Source organism: Patella vulgata, chromosome 5 (assembly GCF_932274485.2).
Source record: "Patella vulgata chromosome 5, xgPatVulg1.2, whole genome shotgun sequence".
Lineage (NCBI taxonomy): Eukaryota > Metazoa > Mollusca > Gastropoda > Patellidae > Patella > Patella vulgata.
In genome coordinates, this window is record NC_065883.2 from 20,822,750 (window position 1) to 20,843,860 (window position 21,111).

The window sequence follows — 21,111 nt, forward strand, 5'->3', positions numbered from 1 at the left end:
AAATTGAAATGAATACTATAACATGATGATTATTAGGAATGATTATATATGTATACGATTACTTATCGTTGCACCGTTTATCCCGTAAAACAACAGAATTAAGTCCATTACAGAACGGAATAAAACATTTTATCCCTAAATTTCACGGAACTTCCTTGTCATTCCACCGTTTATTCCGTAAAATAACAGAATTAAGTCCGTTATAGAAGGGAATAAAACATTTTATCCCTAAATTTCACGGAAATTTCCTGTTTAATACTGAATATTCCACAGAAATACATAAAACACGTAATTTGAAGAAATAATTCAGACAATTAACACAATTTCTCCAAAAAATCCATCGATTAACAGAAAAAAGGTGTTAAATTACGGAATTCGGCCACATAAAAAATGGATATTTTTTACAGTGTATAGTCAAAATAATTTTGATTACAAGGGCATGATCGGTCAATGGACACATATATGTAGCACACATCCATGTACCATATAAGAAAATGTTTTTCATTTCAATTTTTTTTTATAAACCTGAATTATTTATTACATTATTTTTGCACATTTCAAAAATAGGAAGATAATTTTCATTTTCGTTTTTATGCTCCAGCTTTTCGTTTACATATCAATAATATCCGGCTTCTTGCTTCTCATCTGAAGAATACAATCGTGACATTCTGTATGGCAAAATTGAAACTTTCCACAAAAAAATACTCTTCAAAAAAAGAAGGAAGTATTCAGAAACAATACAAAACTGCAGAAATGAACATAAGCATTTCATATGGGCGGCTTATCTGAAGGCCCCATTTTACTCGCAAAGGGATACACCGTCAAAAGTGAAAATGGAAGTTTTTGATTTTTGTCTTAATAATGAGTAATTGCTCCACCAATCCTCAGACATTCAGCAATTCGTCGTGGCATGCTCATAATCAACCGTCCAATCACGATTTGGGGCAATCTGACCCACTCCTCTTGCAGTGCCACGGCCAATTCTTGCAGGGTTGACGTTCACGTCGACGAACACGTCTCCCGATTAAATTGAACGTAACACACTAAAGCAGAGATACGCTAAACAGTAAATTTTATGCAAGAACCGATAGGAAAGCAAACATGGATAGATAAACCATCACGCGGCAGTTTTCATCAACCCCTCCTTGAAGTGTCAAATTTGACAATGAACCCCTCCCACATGTATGGCGCTATTGCGTGTCACATGTGCAGCTCAGTGGTTCTGTTGGAGCGATAAGTTCTTCGTCTGTGAACATGCTCTCAAAGCATGTCAAGTGTCCATAACTATTTATCATATCACAACCTACATAGGTATTTGCATTTCAATATCCCCTATTTTTTTTAAGAGTATAGTAGGGATAAAAAAACCTATTATAAAGTCATCGAGCGACCGCGCTCGACTAGAAGCCTTTAAAATATTGTGACGATGTCGCTGACGATAAACCCATGTTCTGGTGAATAATCATGATATTTATCTCGTTCTCATACCAGGTCCTACTAAAAAAAATAATTTCAAAAGCACCCTGCGATTTACGAACACATTTTCCATGAACTAAAATATTAACATAGTTGGTATTTTAAAGAAGGAAACAGACTTATAATGTTATAATTGATCATTGACATGTTTTGATTCTTGTCTGTGATATCCTAAATTGACGAAACCAACAAATTACTTCTTCCACATCCAATATGTTCTAATGAGTTTTGAAATTATCTTTCTAATAATTATGACATTATTATGGTAGTTCTTATTTATGTAAGATTTCAGAAACTAAAAGTGCTCAAAAACGTGGCGTAAAGCCCAAGACTGGCCGATGCTAAGTAATCTTTGAAAGGGATACCCCACTTCCTCTACCAGGGGTTTTAGGCTTCCTGAAATCGTAGGTCCATCTGCCCCTCCCACCCGCTGTGTTCTTATGAGAAGATAGTAGCTAATTAGAATCGATATTAGAAGAACGAACCTTTTGACTTTGGTTTTTTGGGGATTCCTCTTCCAAAACTGCAACTTCTTGTAAATAAAAATGATTGTCATATCATGAACATGTAGGCTACCCTATATCCCCTAACTAAAGAGACTAACCAGTTGTGAAGCGTCGTATTCCATGGCAAACCCTCTCTTAGCAGCACCACCCCCGTTCATGTATAAATTTGACGTCATTGTATTGTTTATAATTTGAATCCTCTTCGGTGTTAATTATATAATGTTTCATAGCATATTACGCTCCAACGTTCATAAAGCCGTTTCTCAATATTAGACAACAATCGTCGAGACATTGACTTTTATGGAGTTTCTTTTATGAACAACCTTACTTTTCCATTAAAATATTTGATATTCATAAAACATGGGCTATTTTTGTCAAATTTCAACTTCTAAATGTCATTCAAAACTTGGTGTAATAATGTTTTACATTTTATGATGAATTTAAGGCGTAATTAGTGCTGAATTGTTTTCCTTCAATAAAAAGAAAAGTTGTCACAAGACTATAACCTAATACGTGTACATTAGACATGTACTTTTAAAATTAGGATCTGGAATAGCCAAATTATGGCCCTTGTTACCAAAATATGTTCACACCAAGACTCCATACTAAAGTACATTAGCTTACCGATAAAAGATGAGAGCCAAGACTTCGTTTAGTTGTTTTCGAGTCTTCTTGAAATGTTTCTGATATGTTTGCGTCAGTTTGCTGGAAACTTTGTATCCTGACATCGTATTTTGCAATGGCTAGGTTCAAGGCTTCATTTCTTTTCTCGAAATATAACTTAAAGGAATCGTCGGCGCCTATTGTGCGTTTCAGCATCGACTGTCGACATTTGTCTAGTTCCGCGCTTGATTTATTTAAATATTCCATAAGTGGATTTTTCAACCCTGGTTTATCGCCGACATCATCGGTGCAACTGCTTCCACTAGCCGCTATACATTTTGTCCCTTTCTTTGTGTCTTTCAATACCGGAGTTTCCAGTTCACGTCGCCTTCTTATAGAAATATGTTTATGAATTTTTCCAGAAATATCTATGATTTGATCTTGAGCATCATCGGTCGTGAAATTTTCTCCTAAAGCACTTAAAATAACATTTTCTTTCCAAGCATTAGTTGTGGAATTTTCTTTCAAGGCATTGGTCGTACTTTCTTTGGACTCTTCAGAACATATGTTTTTTGAATTTTTCACGTTTATCTCTGTAAAATCGCCATTACAGGTCATGGTATTTTCTCTCAAAGAATTGGTTGCTGTACTTTCTTCAGACCTGTCAGAGCACATGGTTTTTGGATTTTCCATTTCATTCTCTGCATAATCGCCATGACCTGAAATTTTACAGTACAGATCCGTTGATGGCGATTGTGTTTCAGTAACTTGTATTCCATCACAATATCCACCTGTTGCCTGTTTATTGACTTCTCTGTTTTTTAACTTTCTTTTTACCGAGGACTTCATTTTTCAGTGTTCGGTGAAGAAATCTGAATAAATTTGCCTTTCTTAGAAGAAAAACGATGTGCCACCTCAAGATATTATCAGTAAAGTTATAATCCTATTGTGACGTAATTCTATAGTTTCACGTTGCAGAGAGTTATTACGTTTATAATAATCATGCACAATCAGTATTGAACAGTTCATGTAGTGGTCAAAATATAATGGACGAATTCGGCAAAATCGAGTAACGGCAAGTGGACTTGCCACGAAAAAATTGTCGTCCTTTTTAAGACGTAAAGGCGTTGGCTCGCTAACCTGGAGGTCTCGTGTTCGATCCCTACTTTGGCCGAAAAAGTTCATCCGGGATTTTCCGCGTGCCCCCACCCCCGGACAAGGGACAACGTATAGTCGCTCGGATGGGACGAAAACCCGAGGTCCCATGTTCCTATTGGCGTGTACGTAAAAGGTCACTTGGCAGTTGGAATTCAATATAAAAGTAAGCCATAGCGCCGTTGTCGGAACAAAATTTCCCTCATAGCACACTGTATAGCGTATGCCAATCTTCTTTACCCCAATTAGAGCAGAAAAGAAGGACGCTAAACCCCATTTCATTCATTTCGTTTAAATTCCGTAGACAAACATGAAATGAAATAAGGTTTAACATCCTACTGTCCTGCTCGTACTGGGCAAATGAAGACGGGCATGCGCCATACAGTGTGCTATGAGGGAAATGTTTCCCGGGAATTGGAACCATGGCGCCCTCTTTAATCGAATTTCAACTGCCATGGGATCTTTTACGTGCACGCCAATGTATACCCGGGTCCTCGTCCCATCCGAATGACTAGACAGCTGTCCTTGTCAGGCCCTCCGTTCTGCACCACTGACAAGGGGAAACCACGCCGTAAAATCCCGATGAACTTTCTCGGCCAGTGAAGGTATCACACACGCGACCTTCGGGCTAGCGAGACAACATCTTACCCACTTAACCTCTGTGGCTACGTCGAGCAAACAACACTCGGCGCACAATTTACTGAATTCTCGTCATAGACGTTTCATCTCAGATGGTTTGTCGTGCACGTTAATTCTATGATGGTTTGACGGTAATGTATTGTCTGTGAGTTTCGCACAACCGACAAATCGTTGGAAACAATCTGTCAGGATGTATAAATCTTGGAAGGGCGATCTTTGGTGTGTGTGCAGTGATTTGGTCATAAAGAGTTTCCAATTGAACACTTCATGTTTCGGGGTTTTGTTTCCCCACTGACCATCTCAATGTAATAATATTCTCTCATTTACGAAGGGCGTTGGGATGCAATTGTTTTGACTTTAAATACCGGAATCCCCTTTGGAAACAGTAAAACGAAAGAACAGATTTATATTTCATCATAAAATATGAAGACTACGGTCTATTTTGCCGTAGTATATTGACGTATACAATCATATGTAAGTCTCACAACTCTCATTTAGCTACAAAGACAAGCCATAAACTGGTATCACAAATTCATTAATCATATCTACTAACTCGTAAATAATTCATTAATAGCATTAACAAAAGTTACGTGTTTAATAAATAAAATATTTACAACGGTCATAAATTATTTTACAGTGAAATATACTGGAAAAGGTGGTATATACATTTGTTTCCTTCTATTTGACAAACAAAACTGCTTGAATACAACAAAAATGTGGACATTGTCATAAATCCTGCAACAGGGAATAATAAGAACCTTAACGTCGGTTTCGACCGCTCCATCCCAGATAATAATGAACACACCATACTAGAAAAAATCATCATTATTAATCTCTAACTTCTTCACAAAACACAAACTTTTCGTCCTCAATGTCTAATCACACCAAACTCTGCTTGAATACAACAAAAATGTGGACATTGTCATAAATCCTGCAACAGGGAATAATAAGAACCTTAACGTCGGTTTCGACCGCTCCATCCCAGATAATAATGAACACACCATACTAGAAAAAATCATCATTATTAATCTCTAACTTCTTCACAAAACACAAACTTTTCGTCCTCAATGTCTAATCACACCAAACTCTTTAAACTCTAATTTATCTATAGTTCTCTCATTTTTAAAAACACAATTTTTAATGACTGATTTTGGACTTCCCTTTGTCTTTAACCAATTTTTCCTGAAACACAATTTAAAAATAAAAAAACAACACAATCAAATAAAATACTATAACCATTTTGACCATTACATTCACCTAAATATGGAGATTATCTTCTACTTTCAATTAACTATATGGGGATTATCCCTTCGTTACTTGTAATATACTACCATACATCGTAAACTTCAAATTGGTCAGATAGGGGGTGTGGGTGGAGGAGTAGCCCACGTGTGCACTATAATATAGATCATAAGATTTTTGTCATTGAGGTTATCTCGCCCCTAAAAATCGTCATCATAAATGGGTACAATCAGTTTTCAAATCGACGATGTTAATGCAACTTTTTACAATCGCCAGATTGGGGTGCACTTGGTTCTAGAGAATACGCCATTGTCGTTTCCATGTTCTACGTCAATACGTCTTGCAGAACAGTGCTTCTTTAAATGCATAGTGAACTACCTGGTAGGCCGGTCGGATCTGGGGGACTGGGGGAGGGGGCAAATATGTGGGGTTTCTTTGTTTAAATTTTTTCCGGGATCCCATTTTGACTCATAACGCTCCCCCCTCTACAAATTATATGAAGTTCGTACCGACGGGCCTGCCAAGTCGATAGCGCCATTATCAATGTGTGAAAACGGGCGTTAAACCACTTGTATTATGGTAGCAGTCCCTCTGTAGTCTCGACTACCGCATCGAACCCCAGGTATAGAAGTTGCATTCATAGATTTACACTCGAGGTCTTTTCTCTATCGGATTACGGAAGAATGTTGATTTGAAATTACAGCAATGTTACTTACATAATTTGTATTTTATCTTCAGGTCCCTGTATCACGCCAACCACTGTTTTGTTTGGAGTATTTTTAACCCAACCAACTAACCCATGACCGACAGCTGTCTTTTTAGTGTACTGAATTACAAAATAATATTTTATAGAAAGGGAATTATTACGTAAATTACCGGAAACATTTTTAAAGATAGGTTGCCAGGCAACGAAACATACGCCCACAGCAGCTAAATCGTTCTAGCAGTCAACAAGAGTTGTCGCATATTTTTGACTTATAACGGTAATAAAACATTTATAATACACTAAAATCTGATTAAGAGTAACGAAAATCATGAGAATTTGTTTGGCCCATGCTAACGTTTAGTATACAAAACATTTAATAGCAGTTCAAGTTAAGTTATCAAAAATCATTGAAAATCAATATACCTGTTGGTCTCAAGACCTTAAACTCTGTGTATCAATCTAATGTCAATCGAAACGATTATATATAGGCGTAAACACTGTGTATAAATATAAAATCAATTAGATGATAACTATAGTCTCTAAAACATCCACAAGATTTTTCAAAGTGATAAAGGGCCATAACTCTGGTAGTACTTATCGGAAATCGTTGCAAATCAATAGGATTCTTCGTCTGATGACCTTAAACACTGAGTATAAATTAAAAGTCAATGGATACTAACGCTAGCCTCTAGAGTGGTCGCAAGATTTTTTAATGTGACCAAGGGCCTTAATGATAATTATCGGAAATCGTTGAAAATCAATAGACCTCTTTATCTGATGCCCTTAAACACTGTGTATAAATTTAAAGTCGATCATTAACTTTAGCCTCTAGAGCGTCCACAAGATTTTTCAAAGTGATCAAGGGCCATAACTCTGGCCATAACTATCGGAAATCATTGAGAATCAATAGGATTCTGCATCTTATGAACTTAAACACTGTATAAATTCAGAAGCAATTGTAGACGCCGGAAGGACGGACGGACGGGGTCGACGACAATAGGCTATACGACCACATTTCAATGTGGGCGTATAAAAGCGAATTTTTATCCTAAAAGAAGCCGCCCGAAAAAGTTCTTCTGGATTTTCCAACCTGGTTTCTCTTTGTCCATGGCGCAGACGGACGGAAAAACCGAGGTCCATCCGTGTATTTAATACCACTGCACGACCTAGGACTATGTCCGGTTGATACAGAAATGTAGGACATTAAGCCAATTCCAATTCATTCAGAAACTTTGAAAGGATTACATTCTGTACAGAGCAACCATGATGAAACATGCTCAGTCGAAATTAGACTACATCTAGGATCTTGGCCACGTACCTTTCTGAAAAACACACCTGAAAAGATAAAAAAAAAACCAGTTTACTTTACACTGCAATCAATGGGTAGAAAGGCGCTTTATCTTCGAGACCATTATCAGCACAATCGTGAAATTGTAAAAATCGACAAGGTATAAAATCCGTATAGCATGGTTTCCTTTGTCAGTTGTGCAGGACAGGGGACTCGTCGTATGGTACGAAAGCAAATGAAATGAAATGGGGTTTAACGTTCTACTGTTCTGCTCCGACTGGGTTAATGAAGACGACTATACGCGGGCAGTGGCACTATGACATACTCTTATAACGAATTCCAACTAACAGGGTTCTTTTACTTGCATACCAATGTGTACACGGGACCTCGGTTTTTCGCACAATCCGAACGACTAGACAGCTGTCCTAAATATTAGGCCCTCCGTCCTGCACCACTGACACGGGGAAACCACGTCGGAAAATCCCGATGAACTTTCTCGGCCAATGCACGGATCGAACACGCGACCTCCAGGCTGGCGAGCCAGCGTCTTACCCACTTTTCCAACGTGACTCGTGGTACGAAAACACGAGGTCCTGTTGGTGTAAACGTAAAAGAACCCTTCATAAGTTCATAGATGGAATTCAATAGCACAATGTATGGATAATGCCTTTCTTAAAGGAGCTAAATCGCTAATTGGGACCTAGAAATTGACAGAAGTGGGTCGCAACTCATAGAATACTGTAATATGAATGTATATAAACTGATTTACATTCAATTGTTTCCGTTTTTACTCTAATTTCAAATCAGTTATGTTCCGCGAAATAAGCCAGCAGTCTCAATCGAATGCAAATTTCTAGCGTCTGGTTATTCCAGTCTACATACGCCGTTTGGTTTGGTGCAATATGTCTAGCCTCGTTCCTCGAGTCTCTTGCTAGTACTGGGGCTGAAACGCGTTATGGTACACGATTTTTGTACCCGGTTAGATCACAGCATCAATGTTGATTTAAATTGACAAATAATTCGTGTTTTCAATGTTGAAGATTTTGGATGACATTGAGTTAGAGACTTAGCTACTTTAATTAACTATCCCGGTTGATAGGCTTTTAAACTCCATTTCATACACTATATTTCCTCTGACGTCAGAGGGGCTGTTTCAGACGAATTATTTGCCCATGAACATGAAAGACTCTTAGCATTCCAGCAAAGTGCCACCGAGTAATGCTGGGCTGTGTGCAGGGGAACCATGAGTAATGAGTATGCGATGTGTGGAACAATATAGAGTCGATCTGTAGCATATCTGACACACGTACGGTAGATGTTTGACACTGGGGCGCAAAAACTCATGAGGGCACAAAAACTTAAAACCATGACGCAGAGCTCAGCTAGTCATTGAGTCCCTCTCACTTAGTCCCCGCAAAAAGCGTCCCTGTGATACCTCTCACTCAGTCCAGTCACCTGAGTGAGTGACACCGTTGGCGTTAAAATGAAAGTAAAACACTTTATTGTACTAATTGTAGGCTATTATAAATCTATACTTGTACATTACATGTTTGGCTATTACGTTGAAGAAATTTCTGACTGGAATAGAAGAGAAAAATGACAGTTTTTAGTACAAATACATATGATTTACCTTGAACTGTGCCAAAAACTTCATAATCAACCGAAAGTAGTCTTCTAGCAGCCGCCATGACAGCTTGTTTACGTGTTGTTAAGAATATCACCCCGGTTCTCATTGGCTTAATAATTTACAATAACCAATCATATTGCATATCAAAATGAAGCGCTACTGTACGGGAGATAACACATGTTCTATTTTATGGATTTAGACCACAATAGCCGTGCAAATTACATTCATGAAATACGACACAATATAACATACAAATCCACACATCTTGTAGGCTTTTCTGAGAGCAGTGAGTCTAAAGTGTACAACACATAATAATTGCCAAAACATTCACCAGAAATGGACCATATTCCCCTCTAATCTTCAGTAAATGTTGATTGTTAAAGGGACAATAACACTCTTGCTGGCTTGACAGCTCCAGAAAATAAAAAAAATAGCCTTATTCTAAGTACTAGATGTGTTAGTGTCTTACCTGTTGTGTAAATTATCCATTAAATCCTATTTTACTTGTCCAGAGGGTTCAAAAATATTTTTAAATCCAAGTCACATTTGAAAAGCTTTACGTTGAATTTTTCCAATTTTTTAAATTAGGTGTGTTAAGATGAAATTTGTATCATCAATTAATTGGAATATTGTAAAATAGTACAATTTGTTGACCAGAATAAAGATTGGGACATATTATTCAGTTACAACAAGAGTGGTATTGAGACTTTAAGTTATGTTATACTCACATCAATTTGAGGAAACTGGCAGAAAACGTTAAAACAAACACTTTTCAAAAGATATTGATCAAAATGTCACGAAAATTTGAAAAACAACTAGTTCTGCAAACTCAAACTTCAGACCATTTGGTAACTCAAGCTGTTATAAATGAAATGGAATGGGGTTTAACGTCCTACTCCGTCTGGGCTAATGAAGATGGGCATACGCCATGCAGTGTGCTATAAGGGAAATTTTGCCCGGGCAGCAGCAGTATGGCCTACTCTTAGATCGAATTCCAACTGCCAAGGGATCTTTTATGTGCACGCCAATGTACACACAGGACCTCGGTTTTCCATCCCATCCAATAGACTAGACAACTGTCCTTGTCAGGCCCTCCGTCCTGCACCACTGACAAGGGGAAACCACGTCAGAAAATCCCAATGAACTTTCTCGGCCAATGCAGGGATCGAACATGTCACCTTCAGGCTAGCGAGCCAGTGTCTTACCCACTTAGCCAATGTGGCTCCCCAAGCTGTTATAAGAGCCAGGTCATGGTGTATCTGGTACCATAATGAAGACAAACATACTATAGGCTTAATAAAAACAGCATTTGATTTATTTCTTATAATTATTAAAGTGATTATTATTTTTAATATAAAACAATATTTTTCGATCTATTTACTAATCTACATCTGACAATATCTTTAAGCCACATTGTGATTTGGACAGGAAATGATGGCAAGCATTAACATTAACAATAATCTATTTAACTACTTGTACCACAGAATCATTTAACAATAACATAACATACGTCAACACTCAACAGATTTGAGACTTAATGAAAAATTATAATGATATTATCCATTTTTTTAAAGGAAAGAAAATCAGGATAATTATCACTTTTAAGATAAAAAAAATACCCAAGTTTACCCCACAAAAACGACCCATATTGTTTAAGGTGACCTATCACATAGTTAGGCCATATAAAAATGTATCTACATTCTACTTTTTATGTTACATATTAGGTATCATGGCTACATCTACTTTTTTTTTATTTATTGTAGAAACAAAATGGGGCACCTGCAGTAAATGTAAATGTTAGGATATGTGAATAACAACTGACTTAAGTTAACAATTTATAATTAACACCCTTAAAAGGCACACACTATGATTTATTTATGGATGGACATTCTTAGTAGGTATTAGGGATTCATAAATTGCAAATGGAATGCACAAAAACAACTTGTAAAAATCTAATAAATAGGTTTACAAATTGACAGTTAAAATGTAAAATTATGATATAAAACATAAATTTATTTGCTTTAATGCACATAGAGAAACATTTTATAGACCCATTTTATGGAATGCATTCCTAAGTCTATAACCCATTAGCTCTTTCTCCCTAAAAACTTGCCTTAGGGTTTTAACTGGAAAATGAGAGCGAGAGAGAAATGGGGTTTAACGTCCAGTTGACACAAATCCAGTCCACACAAACTAGGTCATTTCAGGACTAAGATGTATTAAATGAAACTAGACTAACGAAATGGTGTGGGGCCCAGAATTAACCTAACCTCAAAGTCCTCAACTGATATTCTAAATTTTCATTGGCTCTGTAGCTATCAATTTGTTTACCATCCATGCTTACAAATAGCTCATTTATAAGTATTATAAATTTTGACCTTGCAATGTTCAAGATAAAAATATGTTACTAAGGACATCAAAATATAGAATGATATACTAATATGACATAATAAATACTTTATCAGATCTAATTTTATTTAACGAAGGATTAGAAAAATATGGCTTTCAACTATTGTAAGACTAGTATAAAATATAGCATGAAAACAAGCCAAGAAATTCATGAAACCTCCCATCGCCACTCATCAAGCGTAAACTTATCTTAGATCTAAGCTTCTACAAGGAAGAAGAGTCCACTTTTTTAAGAGAGGATGAAGTATCCTTAAAATTCAAGCATTTCTTTGAAGGCAAGTTACAAGCCAAATACTCTTATTAATAAATAGAATAAACAGTTAAAAATAAGTTATAATCCTATATTATATTTACATGTAAGTTTTATATTATCAAATATTACAGTAAATTCTTTATACTATATTATTAATCCTACATCATAGGCCTGTTTATTTTTCTTAAAAAAATGTTTTTTTTTTAATGGGGAGGCCAGCTCCTCTTGACGGTCTGCCCTACAGCTCCTATGTTAATGAAAAAGTGCAACTTATATGAGTTTAGCAACATAATTCAAATTACCGGTATGTGCTTATAACTAAATACAATAGATATTTTTTGTAAGGTTTAAAAATGAGTTAAATCCCTGTAGTAAAAATATGGATTCTATATACAATTACATTGAAAATATACAATAAACAGTAGATACTATACACTGGTTTAAAACTATTACAAACTAAACCAAAATATAAATCCACATTTGAAATTTACAAGGGTGTTGATTACTGTGATATACAACTATTACTAAACATTCATAATGACACCAACAAATGCTGATTGAAATTTTTAGTTTATGCCAAGTTATTTTTAACTTTGAACATTCTAGTAAGCTTCTTCTATAACAGAACATCTATGATTGAAATATTCCAATTTCTTTTTATACAGAATGGGCTAAACAAATTTGAAATGATATATGTAATGATATATGTAATCTACAGTTAACAAACAGAACAAATTTTTCTGTCTCTATAGAATACCCATTGTGAAATAGCATCATCTTAATTATAAGGCTGCAAGTTTCCTTAGAATTTTCTTTTTGAATAAAACTTTGCTGTGACTACCTGTAACAATGTTTTCTTTTCTGTCCAGAACATCTTTGAATAATGCAAAGTCTTTCTGTCTGTTGTAGAGTTGGAAAACAATTCTATACACACTAAGAAGAATTATGTAACTTTTTGGCACAGGCTAATAAGTCACCAAGAAGTCTGATAGTCTGTATTTTATGATAGTTCTTGATAATCTTGATCTAGAGACTAGATTAGTCTAGTATTTTTAAGATATTGTATAAGAGTATTATGTATAAATTGATATTGCCCGAGTGTTTGAACCATGTACATTCTCTGTTGACGAATTCCTGTTAAAGCTTTGGGTAAATCAACACTCTGTAAAAGAAATAAAATATGAATAATTCACACTTGCTCTCTGTAATTTACACATTTAATAAATTCAATTAAATCACAGGACCCCTGAAACATGTACATTTGACCGACCAAAAATGACTGAAAGCTCCTTATCTAAGATGTGACAACATGATATGCAAACATTTTTTTTTTTACCAGTGCTGGTATTGAGTTTCCAGCATATTTGTCCTCAATTTGTCTTTATATCCCAACACAAGACATGTACAAAATTTGCTTTTTTTGTGCCCATATGTCTTATTTAACCAGAGCCAGTGACATATTAGTCAATAATACTGTATATGTGTCGGTAAAACCTGTTGTTGCTTAGTTCACATGTAATTGACTGAAACAACCTTAAATAGAAATCAGATGAGCTGTTTCTTAGGATTCTTTGGACAAGACCCAGATTACTGACAATCCGGCTATCTGACCAGTCTATACATGTATTTGTGTCTGCATGATTATATAATACAGACATCATTTGTAAACGCATGTTTTATTATTTTATACTTTTATGATTTTTTTTTTTTACTGTCACTTACATGATTATGTTCTAAACACCATTTCATGACAGCAGTTAGAATAACTACACCAGTTCTACCTACACCAGCACTACAATGTACAACTACTGGAGCCTTTTTACCACTTCCTTCTTCACTCTCCGCCAATCTACGCACAGACTCAATTTCATCAAGAAAACCTGAAACGTGTCAAAATGTAAGGTAATATCATTGTAAAAATTGAACTCCCTGGTAAAGCAGCAAATAAAACGAAACCACAAAAACTATTAGCCAGTATGTGAATATTGTAATTCAATTAGGAATGTTCTTAGGTGTCCTGCCTTTTGCATGACACGAGCCATTTATTGGAATTTTTTTAGATGCTCTAAGCTGCTACTGGCCAACAGCTAGCAGTTGTGTACACATTAACAAAAAATATAGCATCTTAATTGAAACTATTTCTTTATTTTTTTGTTAAATTGGCTGCAAAATCTTTGCTTTTTAAAGGCATAAGAGGATTTTATAATTCTAGAATACACAGATTATCAATGTATTGGATATACACAATTGGGGGGAATCAAATAGACAACCATTCGATTCTAATGGCCAATTTGACCAAATTACTTAAAGTGTAAGAAAAACATGTGCTATTTACCTAAGAAACCATATATATCATCTGGGCAACCATGATCAGGCCAATCTGTATATTGTAGATGCCAGATTTGTCTTGATTTACCGGATGGTAAATGACGAACTGTAATTCTGCGTGTCACATAACATAAAGAATCATCTGTCAACAACAGCTCGATCTCGAACTGATAAAACAAAGAAACTTGTTAATATATTTACATTTTCTATCATTTTCAAGGTCTATAGGATGATGATACCTTTAGCCACAAACAATTATTTCAAAGGGCACTAAAACTGAGAATCAAGCTGATTCTGTGTCCTGAATGTATAAATTTCATGTCAATTGCATGACAACTTGAGCTGCTACAGCCTCCCCAAAATTTGTGAAAGTTCTTTAAAGATCTTTACAAAGAGAAAAGGAAGTAATTAATAATTAACAAAATTGCTGAAATTCATGATCCTTCTTTGTCTCGCTATTGTGAATAATGTACATGCATTTCAAATAAATAAGATGATAAATGTTTCCAGTAGAGTGTCCACAATATTCCATGAAGTAGTCAAGAAACTACGTCCAGAGGACTGACAAATAGGGGCAATGGAAATATACAACAACATTTCAATGGTTTGTAAACAAAATGAAAATGCATCAATGAATCGTCTAAAAAAAACTCTGAACAAATCAGTTCTGAAAGAAGACTTTATGTATAGTAAATAAACTTACATCACCATAAATCCTTCTGTGACTTGGACCAGGTTCATCAGGTCGATAAGGAAAACATTTCTGACGACCTTGTTCCTATACATAACAATAAATTATGATTAGATTTTCAAACAAATTTCTAAATGAATAATTAAATAATTCAAATAAAATTATTTAGATTAAGTAATCACAAACACACATCAAACAATTATTTATACAATAAATAATACTTACCGTTAATGCTGTTAGCATAGCAACCACATCTACTTCCTGTTCCCAGATCATCTGCCAGAAATCACTGACAGTATTCTCTAATGGAGCTTGAGTAGCTATAAACCACCAGTCCATATTTTCTGCTGTTAACTAAATGAAAAAAAAAACCAAAACACAATAAATATTTGTTCTTACTTTCAATCAATATTTTATTTACTATGGTAACTTATGGACTACAAAAAACAACAATATTCTGCAAATAATCAAACATACTAAAATTCTCGCAAATACTTCGCTCACTGAAGAAGTTTCATCTTAAAAAAATGAGCGAAAAATACTTGCAAATTTGGCCTGAAAAAGACACAAAAGTCACCTGATGTACCGTATTATTTCTATTATGTTTGATAGGAAAAAAATATAAAACCAATTTTAGATAAATTAAGATCATTGGGTTTGTAGCTTGGGTGTAGCATTCAAGAAAAACTCCAGTTTGGAGTGAATTAAATCAGATATTTATACAATACTAAAGCTGAATCAAGTAGCTAATGGGGTTTATTATTCTACATTTCTGCACCATCTGGGCTAATCAAGACAGGCATATGCTGCTATCAGGAAAATTTTGCACAGCAAAGAGTCTCTTCTTCATAAAATTCCATTGTAAAGGGTTCTATTACATGCACGCCAACAAATACATAGTTGAACCTCTGTTTTTCTTCCCATCTGAATGACTGGTCATTTTCTATCCTACAACACTAACATGGAGAAGTGCTGAGGAATTTTCTCAGACATCACTGGGATCAAACCTGGTTGGTGAACTAGTGCCGTACTCAATAAACACTGTGACTCCAAACACTAACATGCATATGAATCCTATATTAAATACCCATTCGATGGATATCTATAAAAAAAACGTGAGATAAGTGGGTGGATACAGACAATAACTAATAACTCTGCACCAGCACGTAAACTTACCTTAACATGTGAAGCGTTGATATAACCAGCAGGGTTATCTTTCCTTGGTGTTAATTTTACTCGGGTATTATCGTATGGTAAAACATCTTTAAAACGATTTCGAGGATTATTTTCTGGTAATTTGGCAACATTATATTCCAGATTTGGAGCTCTTTTGTAAATTTCTTCAAATTCTACAAAAACTTGACCTTCTGATATCTTACTCTCCAAAATCTTTCTCTGAAAATAAAAAATCACATTTTACTTCAGCTTGACTAACAATACCCTTTATATACAGAAAATCAATAGGCTTCCTTGTTGCACCAATCTAAACAATGAATATAAATGTCAAGCAGATTGGATGATAACTTGCATTGATAGAGCATCAGCAAAATTTTTCAAAAAAATTAAGAACAATCAAGAAAGTAATTACCAGAATGTGTTTGAAAATCAATAACCTTCATAAATTTTAAAAAGATACAAAAAAACGCCCCAACAAATATGTAGGAACTTCAGATTAACTAATGGACAGACAACGGCAAGGACAATAATAGACAACCATATTTTGATATGCTTGAATAAAAACAAAGGTTATCTTTTATTTAAATTGCAGACATCTGGTTTTTTTTCTAAATTAAGGAGCAAATGATTGATGCACCCTACTATCCAACTCCCCAATTTTTCTTCTTTGATATGATTCAATTTGAAAAGTTATTTTGCACTATAGGCCTAGATATTTATAGGCCTCGTTATAAATATCAGAAAAATGCCTTTCACTTATTCAAAATTTTGAATAAGTATTTAAAATGATCAAATGAGTTGCAGTGTTCTACCTATTTTCGGCTCAGTCCTCAAACACTGCATAATTTCAAGCTGATAAAACAAATCAAAGGTGAACCCAACTCCAAAACATGAAAATTTAGGCTTATCAAAGCAAACCAAAGATGGATTTCCAAAATTAAGCCCTATTAGGCCTATCAAATTAGAAATGATAATAAAACTAAAGCATAGACTACCTAGAACATGAAAATTTAAGGCCTATTAAAAGCTCAATACCACTCTTGTTGTAACTGAATATGTCCCAATCTGATAAAACAAATCAAAGGTGAACCCAACTCCAAAACATGAAAATTTAGGCTTATCAAAGCAAACCAAAGATGGATTTCCAAAATTAAGCCCTATTAGGCCTATCAAATTAGAAATGATAATAAAACTAAAGCATAGACTACCTAGAACATGAAAATTTAAGGCCTATTAAAGGCTCAATACCACTCTTGTTGTAACTGAATATGTCCCAATCTTTATTCTGGTCAACAAATTGCACTATTTTACAATATTCCAATTAATTGATGATACAAATTTCATCTTAACACACCTAATTTAAAAAAAATGGAAAAATTCAACTAAATGATTTGAAAAGCCTGACGTAAAGCTTTTCAAATGTGACTTGGATTTAAAAATATTTTTGAACCCTCTGGACAAGTAAAATAGGATTTAATGGATAAATTACACAACAGGTAAGACACTAACACATCTAGTACTTAGAATAAGGCTATTTCTTTATTATCTGGAGCTGTCAAGCCAGCAAGAGTGTTATTGTCCCTTTAAAACAAACCTAAGTTGAATGCAAACTCTAAATCTTGAAAATTTAGGCCCTATTAAATTTTCAATGAAAATAAAACTAAAGTAAATCAGGAACATACTTCAAAACAATAATAAGGGATCCATTGTAAGAAATGAGGAAATGTATCCATCAATTATAATTCAAGAAGAGTTATCTCCCCTTTAGTACACAAGAAATTGACGTCTGCTAGCCTACACATGCACATGTGTATGCCCATATTAGGTATCAGTTGTCATGTGACCTGTGTGGGGAAAGGATGTTTTTCATTTTTTTGCTAATGGCAAGAAGTGGAAGAAAATTTTCATGCCAGTCGTAGTTTATGGGCACAGAAGAGGAAGATGAGGGCATTTTAGGGTTAGTGCATCCGAATTTCAATATATAGAACACTTGACCCATTTGTCATGGTCACAATATTATTCTCAATTATCATGGACCCAATGAGACCTATATTGTATGATATTTGAGACAAAACAAAAATAATTAGACATCCGCCCCACCCAACCCAACCCACAAGAAACAACACGGCCCGCCCCCCCCCCCCCAAAAAAATACTAATAATAAATAAACGATAGAACAAACATACAAAACAAAACACATTCTGTTTCAGTTGGCCAGGTAGGCTACATGTACTAACAGAAATTAAGGTTCCCGACAACAAATAACAAAATAACAACTTTTTAAATTTAAATCACAAATACATGTAGGCCCTACTGCAAATTTAATAAACACAGATAATTCATTTATGTCCCTTCAGTAATTGTGATAAATGCTACATAATATTTTTTTTTGACATGTAAAAACAGCCAATATATCACTATCATTTTAAAATCTAATTAACTCTGAATAGTCCAGAGTGTGTGAAAGATGGTGTGTGAAACCCGGGGAAGAGTCCACGTATATGTTCAGTGAGTCGTATCTTAGGGATTCTGATCATTTAGTCATTTGGCGGGTGTATGATGTTTGAGGTGATCTGTCCCCGCTATGGATGCTAGTTACACCCGATCCTATGCATGTATGGCTTTCTAGATAGAAAGGGAGGCCATAAGTGGTCAGCGCGAGTCTTCCTTGTATCTCTCTATCACAGCGGTAGATTGAGATATGCAGGGTTTCACATATCATCAATTATCAAACTAATTTTAACAACTTTCTGTTGCTTTGTCCTCATAAATAATTATGTTATCGAAGTACCGCAAGGTAAGTAAAAGAAACTGCCATATGAATATGAAGAATTAAAGAGGAAACATCGTTCGCTGACTATGTACAACTCTATACAGTTCGAGTTGCTAACTACTTTCAAAAGGTAAGTAATTTCAGAATATTTTTAAAAAAACAAAAGCTGTAATGAAGTGGTGGCAGGGCCGTCGTGTCATAAATATCTTTACTTTTTAAATGAACTGATTGTTTGAAAAATACCAAACCCCAAAACTTCAGACCTAAGGTAGGGTAATTTATTACTTTCCTACAACTTTATAAACTTTTAATTTTGTAAATATGGCTGTAAGATGGGGAGTGAAACAAATCTACAGTTTACTACAAACAGAATCAGAAAAATATTAATGTATTATCATCATAAACTCCTATATAATTTTTAGATGACAATTGAAAATCTTGTAAAGAAAGTTAAATTATTAGATTTTACAACCAATATTTTAGCAAAATTTAATTAGGACAATTTTAATAAACTTTTATTTTTTAATTGTAAATTAGAAATTTAGGTTAGTTTGGCCTGTTGATGTTTTTGAAAGATACAATTTAGATTTCCAGGCAATGAAACATAGGCCCACTAGCAGCTTTGTCATTTGAGCTGTATAGAAAGGTCAGAATTTTATTTATTTATAACAGCAATATATTTTCAATACAGCAATGAAATGCTGATTGTTACATATCTGTGAAAACTCTTGTGATTGAATCACTGAAATCCACATCAAATTAGGAAATTCTCTAGCATTCCTTATTATACTCAATGGATATAAATTGCAAATAATTTGGATACCCATAATACAAATGCAACTACTGTCGCAGAACATTTACAAGATTTTACATAGTTGACGCGGGTGTTCAAATAGAGTATGACTAACAATGGACCGCTTCACATCATTGATAAGATTCCCATCTAACAATTAACTTTTATTGTTCTACTGCCATCATTAATAAAAATTATCAAACACATTACTCCACTCAGTATAATTTGTTGACATTATGTGTGCATTATCTGTACAAGTTGTAGAAATTTTATAGTTAGAGCGGAGGTCATAACCATGGATGAAAATTTGGTATGGAAACATACGCTGGAGGTCATAACCATGGATGAAAATTTGGTTTGGAAACATACGCTATTTTTTCCGTGTGTAACATGACCGATGGGTCAGATGATCAGATCTAGTTTGTCATTTTCCGTAGCCCTCAGTCTTGACTTCTAGACATTTCACAATATTCTCCAGCTCAATTAATGTCAAAGTAATAATAAAACAAAAACTGAGGTTCCATAGGCTTCTTTGTATCAATAATATTAACAATGCATAGAAATGTTTAAAATTTTTGATGATGAATGTAGTTCTGTGTGTGTTCACAAGAAATTGTGGACAGATGGCCCAACCTACAAATTGATCAACAGACCTTAACATATAACCAAATCATAATATTGTTGTATAAATAATAACATCAAAGCATCACCGTGTCAGTTTAGAATACACACTGTGATCACACTTGATCTATGCATATATCAAATAATAAAGCCCATAAAAATCCAGTGTTAACAAGTCTGAATTACAGTTATATTTAAATTGTCTGTAGTGACAAAAAACTTTAGTAAATGTTTCAATATACTTTTTAATAATCTGTACGGTTCAGATCAGAGTGGCATGTTTTAGGTTATCTCAGAAAATTGTGCCGTCAATAAGAATAAAATATTACATGTAGTTGCATTTCTCTTTTGGTTTCACAGGGCCCCTAAAACGTTTGTTTTAATGACATTAACTACAGGTTTCCATAGAAAGCAATGACATTCATCTTCTGTATAAAATATAACTTACGCGTTCATCTTTAGGGGCTCGGCTTTCATCATTCATTAAAGCTAATACCATTGGCCGAGATAAAGTTAACCCATTCATAGCAGCTCTCTTTAATGGTCCGATACTTCTTCTTCTTATAGTACCATCCTACACACACACAAACAAACAAATTAAAATTTACGTTTAGGTTGATTAAGCTATACATTTAAGATTCACCAACTACAGTTGTACTGTTAATTTCTGTTCACATAAATCACATATAAGTCAATTTTCATCTTAAATCTTCCCTCAAATTACAATTAGTTATGAATTAAGCCTTGGCTACCTTGGCTAATGCAAAGAAAAATTAAAACCATGTTTTTGCAACTTACACGGTAAATAATTATTAGATTATGATA

At 34.6% G+C, this 21,111-nt stretch overlaps 2 protein-coding genes across 5 annotated transcripts in view; both read right to left on the bottom strand.

The window, feature by feature from the left end:
- Positions 1-4,910: 4,910 nt before the first annotated feature.
- On the bottom strand, positions 4,911-9,346 carry LOC126820868 (acylphosphatase-2). Its single transcript, XM_050549004.2, has 4 exons — positions 9,246-9,346; positions 7,646-7,662; positions 6,338-6,447; positions 4,911-5,561 (listed from the first exon to the last, which is right to left on the bottom strand). The coding sequence occupies exons 1-4, from the start codon at positions 9,301-9,303 to the stop codon at positions 5,444-5,446; spliced, it is 303 nt and encodes a 100-aa protein (XP_050404961.1). The 5' UTR covers positions 9,304-9,346; the 3' UTR covers positions 4,911-5,443.
- Positions 9,347-10,535: 1,189 nt separating this feature from the next.
- Positions 10,536-21,111, bottom strand: part of LOC126822767 (tyrosine-protein phosphatase non-receptor type 21) — a 28,525-nt gene continuing 17,949 nt past the window's right edge. For all 4 annotated transcript variants that reach the window (XM_050551812.2, XM_050551811.2, XM_050551810.2 and 1 more), the window contains 7 exons: positions 20,735-20,860; positions 16,100-16,318; positions 15,149-15,277; positions 14,936-15,010; positions 14,240-14,399; positions 13,627-13,784; positions 10,536-13,066 (listed from right to left, as the gene is read on the bottom strand). In XM_050551812.2, coding sequence (XP_050407769.1) covers positions 12,938-13,066; positions 13,627-13,784; positions 14,240-14,399; positions 14,936-15,010; positions 15,149-15,277; positions 16,100-16,318; positions 20,735-20,860 — 996 coding nt within the window. In that variant the 3' untranslated portion in view covers positions 10,536-12,937. The remainder of the gene's footprint in view (positions 13,067-13,626; positions 13,785-14,239; positions 14,400-14,935; positions 15,011-15,148; positions 15,278-16,099; positions 16,319-20,734; positions 20,861-21,111) is intronic.